The sequence below is a fragment of the Pteropus medius genome, unplaced genomic scaffold (genome assembly GCF_902729225.1).
Source record: "Pteropus medius unplaced genomic scaffold, Ma_sr-lr_union100, whole genome shotgun sequence".
Taxonomy (NCBI): Eukaryota; Metazoa; Chordata; class Mammalia; order Chiroptera; family Pteropodidae; genus Pteropus; species Pteropus medius.
The window spans coordinates 22,797,725-22,810,551 of NW_024354875.1; the positions used below are offsets into that span (position 1 = coordinate 22,797,725).

Consider the following 12,827-nt stretch of genomic DNA (forward strand, 5'->3'; position numbering starts at 1 on the left):
TAATACAAGGCTTGACTTTAAACTAAGACCACAATACTGTGAAAGTTAAAAACTAAAAATCACTTTCCTAGAAAGTGAAAAATCTCATGCTGTAGGTACTAAAAGCACAATGTGTTTACATGAATATAATTTCAGAATAAGTATAGAAATAAACTATATTTTCATTCAATGTAAGCATTTCAACATAAAATCTATACTACCTTTTTTAAATTGGAAAATAAATAATAAAAACTTATTCCTTTCTAGACAAGGAAATTTCTGATGTTATTCAGCAACTTAGCATACCTCACCCCTTCTGCAAATCCCAACTATCACTAACAACAACAAAAAAAACAGTACCCAAGATATGACTAAACAGAACAGTAAACAATTCAAATTCACTATTCAGAAAACAAAATGAGAAATAAGTGATAGCAAAGTGTCTAAGAAATTCAAGGTTTGTACTCAGATATTATTGAAACCTTCAATATAAAAAAAGAATATCTCTCTAGAAACATTACATATATTAAAACCTAATTCAGAAAGAGTTACAGAAAGCAAGAAAAAAATAACAAAATTACAGTGTGTAATCATTTGGACAAACTAACGAAGTAAAATGCCAAGGGTGGCATCATCTTTTCTGAACACAGCCTATCATCAAAGGCATTCATCATTTATATATAGTCATCATTTTATATGTAAGAGAAGTGTGGATGAAGTTATTAAATAACTTAACCAAGATTGTACAGAGTGCAAGAGAACAGGGTTTTTATTTATTTTTAATGTAATGCTATTTTATTATGTAATTGCTAAGAAATTTTAGGAAATTTTTCTGATAAGACAAAATTACATCCTTCTTGTTATTATTCTATTAATTAAAAAACTAAGTAATTAAACAAATATATATTTGACAATAGGGCATTTTATAAGCAAACATTCCATATTTATTGCATTTCACTTACCCAAAATTACAAATCTAATTTGAAAAAGTGAAATATCATTTACTTCTACTACTTATAAACATATAAAATAATCTATAAGATTAAAACTGTTTAAGGTTAAAAAGCTTCCTAGTGATAAAGGAATGAGTTAGTCAAGTATAGGTGTTCAAAAAAAAAGGGGTGGGGAATGTATTCTACCAAACCTGTGTTTTAGCAAATAGTGATTTTGGGGGGTAATTAAAAATACCTTCTACATAATTAATCAAAATTGAGGCTATTTTCACTTCTGAAATAAACCTCTCTTCAGCAATATAAACATCATTTATGATGTTTAGGTTTAAGAGAAACCTGTCATACTTTAAACTTTTAAAATTCTTTCCATAAAGTAAATGATCTGCCTTAGTATACATCTGTGAACTGAAGAGTTTGGTGGTCATTTCAAATGCTGGAAGCATATCTAGGGCAAAGAGTTTATAGCATTGGTACCTACTCTGACCACCAAGGATTCCTTTGTATTTCTTCACTCCTTCATTGGCCTATTGTTTTAAAAAGACTTTGCATGTATTAACGTATTAATTGAAATAGTGACATTAATGAGAAACTCACAAAGATAACTTCTAATAAGCATGAAAAGAATGGAATAACCAGTGCTACTCCAGTAAGTTAATAAAATCCATAAAAAAGTAAACACTAGATGCTGAGTAGAGACCTAACCATTGTTCAACAGGTCAACAGAGGTAATGAGAACAGTTTATTCAGAGCTCGATAAAACACTATAAACACAAATTAGGAAAAGGTAGGCATTCTAAAACTGAGTTAATAAAGGGTATTCACCACATGGGTTGATTGTAGAGCTAAGTGAAGCAGCTCCAGTGGAAAGGCCGCCTTTTGAAACCGATGAAGCCACAGAAGGTATAGAAGATGAAGTTGGTATAGTAGAGGAGGCTGTTGAAGATGGTAACCGTTCTCCAGACTCCATTATCTACAAAAGGGAGAAAAAAGTTTTAGTATTAGATAGTGAAATTACTTAAAAGAATTAAACATAAGTCAAGCTTTTAGGCATACTTTTTAAAAATATGAAATAAGTTTAGAATATATGTTCTTCAGAAAGATAAAATATGGAAAAAATAAAAATGATATAATTAAAAATACCCATTTATGAAGTAAGTTTAATGTTAACTATATCAAATCCTCTTCTAATAGACTTGCATAATTTTCTTATATAAAAAAAAATAATGGTTTGAATATATCAATTTCACAAAAATGTGTGTTGCCATAACCTTATTTGTTATTCTTCCTAAATCACCTTATCACCTATTCAGTTAAACATAATACCCACATTGCCCTAATAAATCAAAAATATACCACCACATTTAAATGGACTGTAACCCTGTCATTTAAATCCAGATAGAAATCTGCTTGTAGGTCTTAAACGTCCAAGAATCTTACCTGGTAATCCCCACTACAGTGAGTCTCTACAAAAAGACATATACATTTTCGAGTTTTTATTGTAGTCAAGTTTGGACTATGGTTTCAAAATGGCCTTAGTACGACTGATTTATAATCACTGAACCACTTCTAAGCGTCTTTATTAATTTGCTTAGTTATTTTGGGTACAATTTTACATTGGTCTTACTGTAACAGTTTATGTTGATATAGAAAATCTAGAATAGAAACGGGAGAAGGGCATCAAAAGATAAATTTCCACTTCTAAAATAACTAAGTCATGGAATAGAATGTAGAGCAGGGTGACTACTGTTAATAATACTGTATTGTACATTTGAAAATAGCTAAAAGTGTAGATCTTAAAAGTTGTCATCACAAGAAAAAGAACTGTAATTGTGTGATGATGGATGTTAACTAGATTTACTGTGGTGAGCACTTCGCAATCTATAAAATATCCTATCGTTATGTTGTATACCTGAAACTAATATAGTGTTACATGCCATTACATCTCAACAAATATTTTAAATCTAGAATAGGTTATAGTCATTTTAATACTATCTGCATACACTAATCCCACAATTAAACAAGGCAACCTTGAAGTTCACAGTTGCTTTAAGGACTATACAACCTATAAGAAGAAACAAAAAAAGATACTGCTCACCTATAAACTTATGATCAGCCACAAATAAACTTTTACCATTTAAATAATTTAACCATAAAAAGATTTCTGTAGGGAATTCTATAGCCAATTCAAATAATTACTATATATTTTCTAAGAAAAACAATTTGATTTCATTTAAAAGTATTGACCAATTAAAATAGTGCAGGGTTAATATTTAAATGCTGCTTGAATGCATATGGTATGTAGATGATTTTTTTCATGAGATAAATACATATAATAAAGGTAATCTCAGGTTGGCAGAAAGCATCATTATTAGTAAGACCATTTCAATGAGTTTTCTAATCAAATACAATTTAAAACTTCATATTCTGGAATTGCTGTCAATCACCTCCATAGGTGATGGTATTGCTATAATGAGTGCAGCTATATTCTTATAGAACTTTTCTTTCTCTTTATTAGCATTCATCATGGAAAGGCATAGTTAGTAATGACGGCTACATGGAACTAATGCTTAAAGGGCAGGTTTTGGGTCCTCAAACAGTAACTAATAAGCTTCGAGACATGTGGCTGTCTGAATGCAAGGCCTATAACTGACATCTTTCTCTACAAACTATTTTCACCAATGTCTCATTTCACTAAATAAAAAATATGGATTCTTTACCTAGATAGTTTACAGAAAAAGACTTTTTAAAAATTTATAGTTGATAACCTCATTGTCTCAAAAAATTCTCAAATATGCTATATAAATGTATTATTATTTAAAAATAACAAAAGGAGATTTTTAATGCAATCCCTATCAAAATACCAATAGCATTTTTCAAAGAGCTAGAACAAATAATCCTAAAATTTATATGAAACCATAAAAGACCCCTAATAGCCACGGCAATCTTGAGAAAGAAGAAAAAAGTTGGAGGTATCACACTACCTGATATCATACTATATTACAGGGCTACAGTAATCAAAACAGCATGGCACTGGCACAAAACAGAAAAATAGATCAATGGAAAAGAACAGAGAGCCTAGAAATAAATCTACGCCCATATGCTCACTTAACATATGACAAAGGAGGCAAGATTATACAATGGGATAAAGACAGTCTCTTCAATAAATGGTGTTGGAAAAATTGGACAGATACATGCAAAAAGAAGAAGCTGAACCGTCTTCTTATACTATGGACAAGAAAAGACTCAAAATGAATTAAAGTCTTACACGTAAGACCCGAAACTGTAAAACTTCTAGAAGCAAACATAAGCAGTAAACTCTCTGACATTGCTAACAGTAATTTCTTTTTGGATATATCTCCTCAGGCAAAGGAAACAAACAAAGGGGACTACATAGAACTAAAATGTTTTTTGTACAGCAAAGGAAACTGTCAATAAAACAAAAAGACAACCAACTGATTGAGAAAAGATATTCACTAATGATACATCTGATAAGAGGTTAATATCCAAAACATATAAAGAACTCATACAATTCAACTATAAAAAACAAACAACCCAATTAAAAAATGGGCAGAAGACCTGAACAGATTTCTCAAAAGTGGAAAGACAGATGGCCAACAGACATGAAAAGATGCTCAAGGTCACTAATTATCAAAGAAATGCAAATTAAAACCACAATGAGATATCACCTCACACCTGTCAGAATGGCTATCATCAATAAATCAAAGAACAGCAAGTGTTGGCGAGGTTGCATAGAAAAGGGAACATTCATACACTGTTGGTGGGATTGCATATTTGTATGACTGCTATGGAAAAGTCTGGAGTTTTCTTAAAAAAATAAAAATAGATATACTTTTTGACCCAGCAATTACAATTCTGGGTATTTATCCAAAGAAAACCAAAACAATAATTCATAAAGATCTGTGCACCCCAATATTCATGGCAGCACAATTTACAATAGCCAAGAAATGGAAGCAACCTAAATGCCCATCAACAGATGACTGAAGAAGTTATGGTTCACATATACAATGGAATATTACTCAGCCATTAAAAAAAAAAAATGAAATTCTACCATTTGCAACAACGTGCATGGACCTAGAGGTTATTATGTTGAGTGAAATAAGTCAGATCGAGAAAGATAAATACCATATGATTTTACTTATATGCGGAATCTAAGGAATAAAAAGAACAAACTAGTCCAAAACAGACTCTCACAAACATAGAGGATAATCTGGTGATGATCAGCAGAGAGGGGGGTTGGGGGGCTGGAAAAATGAGGTGAAGGGTTAAAGAAGCACAAATTAGTAGTTGATAGATGGTCACGGGGATGGGGAGCACGGCATTGGGAATGCATTAGCATTAGTATATTGGTTAGGTGTAGATCAGGGAAGAGAAAGAGCAATTACGGGATCATTTTATAAACTATATAAATGTCTAACAAATGTATACTTGAAACTAATAAAATTAAATAAAAAAAATAAAAGGATGTTTTTTAAAAACTTGACTTTGTACTACACAGTCATAATTTGGTGATATATTATAGATAAGCACATTAGCTCAGTACTTGGCTTATAAGAGCTCAATAAATAATAGTCATTACTTTTTTATAGGATAATAAGTTATAAACTCTACGTATATTTTTTTCTGTTGCTCTAATTTGATTCAAGACTAAAGGAAAGAAAACTCAGAAGGCAAAATGGGCAGGCTTCACATATTGTTCATTAGAGATTACATATATTTGATGTACGATGTACTTTTGAGAATCTATTCTGTAGAAATAAAGTACCAATAGGTTCTTTATTATAACATTGTTTAAAAATAAAAGAAAATGTAAATATGGTAATAAGAAAAAGTAGAACTAGAGCTAGTAGTATAACGTATGGGGGCCTATTTTAGTTGCAGTAAAAGTGCAATTTTCTCTTTTAATCTTGGTTCCTTTTGTTAATTTAAGTGGGAAGGGGCTTAACTTTTTTAAAAATATGCTTATGCACCCATTTTCCTTAGAAGTTGTAGCCATTATTCATATATTATTTCAACTATTTTGATCTTATATATTTTTAGCCAGTATGCTCTTAGGCAGCTGAGTATTCTCCTTGCATGTAAAGTCCTCTTCTTTCACACTGGCCCTAAGTTTTAAATATTTTTTCATGTTTTAATAGGTATTCCTTAGTTGTAATAACCCAAAATTTGGTCAATTAGTCCATGTTCACCCTATACATATCCTTCTTTTCATTTTAAAGAAATATAATAAATCTACTCCAGACTTTGTTACTCTAGAATTAGGAATGTTATGCTTGAATTAACAAGGATTGACTTTTCAAATTTTTATTTTTAAGCTAATACTACTGAATTCACATTTTATTTACTATTGTCCCCTGCCAAAGCATAAACATAGAACTGGAATAAATCCTAGCCATCAACTTGAAAGTTAAAAAGTAAGAAGGCAATGCCTTCGTAATTGTGAATAAGCCACAAAACAATCATTGGCTTACCAAACTGTAAGAACTATTCAAAGGTTTGAAATACATGTGCAGCAAGGAATGCCAAATACAGTAAGTGAAAGTATGAGAAACAAGATATGTGCATAAGATACAAAGTATTTCCTCCAAAATATTTACTAATTAAAAAGGGCAAAAGAGGAACTTCACAGTGGAGAAACTACAAAACCTGCAATCAAACATGGTGACATCATTTATCTTCTGATATCCTTAGAAAGGCATATCACCTCTGCAGCAGTCTTCCCAATAACATATAACCTCAGTCAAATAATGAGAAAACATCGAACAAACCCAAACTGAGAGACCATATACAAAATAACTGACTAGTATTCATCAAGTGTCAAGGTCATGAAAGAAAAGTAAAGACTGAGCAACTATCATATGTTGAAGACTGAGGAGAGACAACAACTAAATGTGATGTGGGATCTTAGGATGGATTTTGGAACAGAAAAAGGATATGGAAAAATGGAAAATTTTTCCATTAATGGAAAAACTGGTGTAATTCATGCAAGGTCTGTAGTTTATAGTACTGCACCAATGGTAATTTTTTGACTTTTATAATTTTGATAATTGTATTATCGTTATATAAATTATTAAAATTAGGGGCATCTGGGTAAAAAAAAATGTGTGTGCTCTGTATTTCTTTTGCAATTGTTTAAGTCTAATATTATTTCAAAATAAGGGGTAAAGAAAAACAAAAAACTGCAAAAATTTTGGCACACAGTAAATACTCAAAAAATACATATGCATTGGGGTTGAAGAGTATAAACCTAAAACAGGAAGAAATGAAGATACAGAGTACATTGTGTCAGCAAGACATTTGATAATAGGTGTGATCTGGGTTCAAAAACTGTATCTAGAGCTTATTAGCTATTATGTTGTATAAACTATGTAACTTCAATGAACTTTAAACTTCTTCATGAGTAATATGAAAATGTAGTTGGGAGAATTAAATGAAATAATCAATTTATGTAAAGTGCTGAGTACCTAGCATTCAATAATTGTCAGCTATTGTTTTTAATAAGTGAACATCTGTGTATATAATTAGCCATATGTATGTATGGCAGTAAAAAAAACCTTAAGGTATTTTTAGATTATTCATTTCAAGTAAATATTTCAGCATCATGTCTATTTATAGGTTATGTATATGCTTGGCTTGTTAATATACTTTTTTAGCCAGATTTTTGAGTTCAGAATTAAAAATAAATGACTTAGAATTGTATAAGTACCAATGAAACTTGCAAAATAAGGGTTTTAGCATGTTCTACCTTGAAACTTTTGAAATAAGCTAGAACACAAATATAGATAAAAAATTAATACATTAATTTTCAGTTGAAAAAATATAATTACTCTATGATCGCAAATTATTATTGAAGCATATTGCATAAAAATTGGAAGAAACCCATTTACTCAGATTATTTAAGAAAAATGTGTTCATTAAAATAAAAACAGTTCAGACATCCAAGAATCATTTATTCCCAGATTTCTGTTATGGCCAGAGCATCCAGATCTGATATTTACAGAACTGTAATAGACTCTCATTCTGACACTATGTGTTAAGGATACCACTTTCATCTTAGATTCCAAGCCATAAACAACTGACTCTATTGTGCCCCAAATGGCCCAGATACCATAAGATCAAAATGAACAAAATATAGTAACATGACTCTCCAACCCACAACACACTCACCTATGGAAGAATATCAATCGGTGTGTATATATATATATCGATATATATGTGCGTGTGTGTGTGTATATATATATATATATGTATATATATATATATATACACACACACATATATATGTATATATATATCAATCGGTATATATATATCGGTATATATATATATACACACACACATATATATATACCGATATATATATACCGATTGATATATACATATATACCGATATATATATACCGATATATATATGCTGATTGATATATATATATACCGATATATATATATATACCGATTGATATATATACCGATTGATATATATATATATATATATACACCGATATATATATATACTGATATATATATACCGATTGATACATGATATACCCGATGAGGCATATATTGTGGCTCGATTGATATATACATACACATACATGTACATACGCACACACACACACACACACACACACACACACACACATATATACTCTTAAGGCCTTTATAAGAGTATACTTTCTAATATATAACTTCAGAACTCTTTATAAGTTAACCAGGTAAGAAAAAGATTACAGCAACTGAAAATTAACATGTAACACTACAGTAAAAAATAAATTTGTTGATGTGAACAACAGGAAAAAACGTGCAGATGATGATGAAGGAATTATGAATAATTTAATTCATTATAGATCCTTCTCATGTTCTAAAGTAGTAGTCCTCAACCAGAGGTGACTTTGTAGACCCACTTCATCCACTAGGAAACATGTGGCAATGTCTGAGATATTTTTGATTGTCACAACTGAAAGGATGCTAATGGGGTTGCATAGATAAGAGTCCAAGAATGCTGCTAAACACTCTACAATACCCAGGAAATCCCACAGAGAGATTACCTGATCCAAAATATTAGTACTGCTAAGGCTTAGAAATCCTGATCAAAAGTATAAAAACCTGTATTACTTGTAATTCAATTAACCAAAACTTTCTGTCAAGTAGTAATGCTATATAATTGTTACAATAAAATGATTCAAGCTGATTTAGTACCATTGCAATAAATGAGAAAATTATATTCAATCTATCTTTTGTGTCAGCTCACCTCTAGAGTCTATTGAATTTACATTTTGTCCTAATTATATAAACCTGATAATGTATGATACACAACACATATCATAATGCTCACTCATACTGGGTAACATGAACTTTCTATATTTTACTAAGATAATATTTACCTATAACAATTCTGAGAATGAACAAAAATCAGAAGTACTAAAAACAACTTCTCTGCTCGATGATTTTCTATACTCCAAAAAGATGCAATGATCAGTTGTTAATGATAATACTGTTCAAATGCATGCATATCAAATGTTCTTTTTTGTGTAATCATAGAATTTATGAACACTGACAGCTGTTAGGTGTAAACTCAAATAGGTGCAAATATGGAAGGGCAAGACATATTTGCTAAGACATATAATCGTGATCAGCTGCCCAATATTTCAGTTGCACTGAAAATTCCTTTACTATGAAAGTATAGCTATAGAATAGACTGCGGATTCAGAAACTAAACATAAAATAGACTTAGATATTTCTCCTGGAAGGACTTTCTTAAAGAGTGTCTTTGTCTTTGCTAACAATATCAAAAGTTCTCTGTGAGAGTTCAAAGCATGTAAGTAGATTTGGTGAACCCTTACTTTTCCTTACAATGTAACTTCAAGTGAAAAACAATAATTAGAAAGAATATCAGATGGTCACTGTGCTGCTTCTTTTGGTTTAGTAGGACAACAATAGAGATTTTACAAGTCCATTATTTTCTGAAAGTTCTGATAAAGGCTTTTATATAACTATTTCTTTAGATAATTTCTAGGCAACTGACCATTTTGACAAATAATACTTCAAGATATTAAACAAAACAAAAGAAAAAATAAGAAACAAATAAAAATTACTCTGTTAAGGGATTCTGAGAAATAAGATTTGAGGCAGAACTTATTAGACAGCAAATGAAATTATTCTCTGAATAAGATTCCAAAGTTTAATAATTCTATTAAATTTTTTTATTTGCCTACATTCAGAAATAGTTATTTGAAGGCATTAAGTATAGTATATTGTGGTTTTAAATATGAATATATAAATCAGATCAATTTACTTTACTCCTTAACACATTTTAACTACCATTGTAAGCAGTCAAACAATTATATCTCCAAATGAAAATGGGCAGGCAATCAGGTACCCTGTATTGCATGCAGCCTGTGATTTGGAGCAAGTCTCAGACACCTCTACATACTAGTTTCCTTATTTGAAAAATGATAGGATCAAATTAAACTACACTTCAAGTCCTTATCTGAGTTTTACCAAGTCAATGGTAAAAAAAAAAACAAACAAAAATCCTTCACATTCCATTAAAATATATAACAATTTAATACTACTTTTTTCTTATCATCCCTTTCATTGCCCTTATTTTATCTCCAAATGTGTATCATGCTAAAGTATAGATTATTGTTAAATCTTTTAAAGATTTATTTTTGTCTTATTTATATCTCAAGAAACTTTATGATGAGAAAATTATCCAAGAGTAAAGCACTGATTTTCATACTGCTCAGTAAATATCTATTCAGGGAGAATTCTTTTTCAACCTAAGGATTAAGTATACTCTTGCAGTGAGGAAGAGGTTATCCTAAGATATAAGAAAAAGTATGAAAGAATATTAAAGGAAGATCTGAGCAAGATTTACCATGTATGAATCAACTAAACCACAGGTAGAATCTATGAATTTCAATATTGACTAGAATTAGAAATTTCTAACAAGGATACAAAGGTTAGAAGGGTGAAAAAAGAGAGAGAGGCTGGTTAATGGATCTTTTTTCCTACAAATGCAAGAAGTCTTCTCTCCCCTGCTCCTCCCAAAAAACAAGCAAAAAAGACTTAAAGCTTTGCTTAAACTAAAGGAAACAATTAAAATTAACTGGAATTTTGAAGACATTAATGGATAATTACTGAGGCCAATGCACAACAACAGACTGAGAAAACAAAGTAGAGTAACAAAGAGAAATCATGTCACTCTATATAGGACACATACACTCAGAAGCCAAGGAAAGATACCCAAAACTACACATCAGATGAACTAGAATAAAAACTCCCTTTCAATCAAGAAGCAGGGAAATAACACATTTCTTATAGAACAAAATGAGGGTAAGAGTTTATGAATGCCATGTAACAATAGCTTTGTCCTGGCCATCATAACATTAGGTTTGTGTTTCTAATATTATCACGCTCCTAATCAAGTCTTTAATTTATTCAAGAAATATATCCATACATATGCGTAAAGATATATGTAAAGGATATTTATTACCACATATTAATTACAAAAGACTTTAAAAACAAAAAATTCCATCAGGAATTATTATGGTACATTTCTTTAATAGAATATTATACAGCTGTTATAAAAGAATGAGGTAGATTTATACAAGCTAATTTGTTAAATGAAAAGAGTGAAGCAAGAAGGAATAAAAACGGCAAGATGTGTGATTAAAAAGGGGAGATATGTTCTTATGCTTGTATTCTCAGAATATTTCTGGAAAAATATATAAGAAACTGGTAACTGTGTTTACTTTTAGGTAAAGTGACTGGGGAATGGGAAGCTAGGATGGGGAAATTATTTTTCATTATATATCTTCTACCTTTGAGTGATTTAGGATGTACTTGTATTAATGACAATTAAATAAATTTTTAAAAAGATAAAGTTCTAAAGATTTGTTATTGCTAGATATTACCTTTCAAAATATTCTCCAAGTAGTTCTGATTCAAGGTGATCCTCCTGGCATATACTAAGTCTACAACTACATATGGAACAACTTCCACTCAATAAAACATAAAGGCTCACTGAGTGACAACTACACATCAGGCAACAAAAAGAAAACCACACCGAAGTGGTAGGAGAGGCTGGAACACAAACATGCCATAAACCCTACCCTGGTTAAGGTGCCCCACAACCAGGAGGGAACTGAAAACCCAGAGCTTCTTTACGAGGAGTGAAGGGTTTGAACCCCACATTAAGCATTCTACCTTTTATGAGATACACTTGAAAGAAGAGCCCCAAACATCTAACTTTGAAAACTGACAGGGTTCACGTCTGAAGACTCATGAGACTGTAGTGATCTGATAAAGTGTTCTTAATGGGCTTGCTCCGGGGCCTACCTGTCCCAGGCCCCAGCTCAGAGGCAGGTGATCGAGCCCAGACTTAAAGTGAAGGAGGCTCACGTCCTTATATAAAGTGTTGGCCTGAGGGGAAGGCATCCAATCTAATACATACATCTATGATCCTGCTGGAAAACTTACTGGAATGGAGACTGGCTGGCGCCATTGTCCTTTACTTTTGCTGTACTCCAGAACACCAGTATCTCTTAACCCTGAGATAACTGAGATTTTTCCAATGTCCCCTCATCTTTATGACCAGATGAGAGAAGAAGTAGTGAGAAAGAAGAGCTAGAGGGAAGAGAAGAGGCGGGAGGGAGCAAAGTAAGGGAGGAATGTCGGGAGGGAGGGAGACTAAGATTTTGGAGAGATACAGCATCACTGATAGACCAGGAATAAAAAAGATCTTTGCCTTGAAGTAATTTTTAAATGATGTGTCTTCATGAAAGAAAAATTTTGCCCTTTACCCCCATCCTCAATGTAGGATGGTCCATGCCCCTCTGTGCTTTCTCTGTGCTTTACTCAAGCTTTCTCTAT

At 31.4% G+C, this 12,827-nt stretch overlaps 1 protein-coding gene across 1 annotated transcript in view; it reads right to left on the reverse strand.

The window, feature by feature from the left end:
- Positions 1-12,827, reverse strand: part of BAZ2B (bromodomain adjacent to zinc finger domain 2B) — a 292,925-nt gene that overhangs the window by 124,802 nt on the left and 155,296 nt on the right. Inside the window, exon 5 of the mRNA XM_039855749.1 lies at positions 1,755-1,902. Within this exon, the coding sequence (XP_039711683.1) occupies positions 1,755-1,899 (145 nt within the window). The 5' untranslated portion in view covers positions 1,900-1,902. The remainder of the gene's footprint in view (positions 1-1,754; positions 1,903-12,827) is intronic.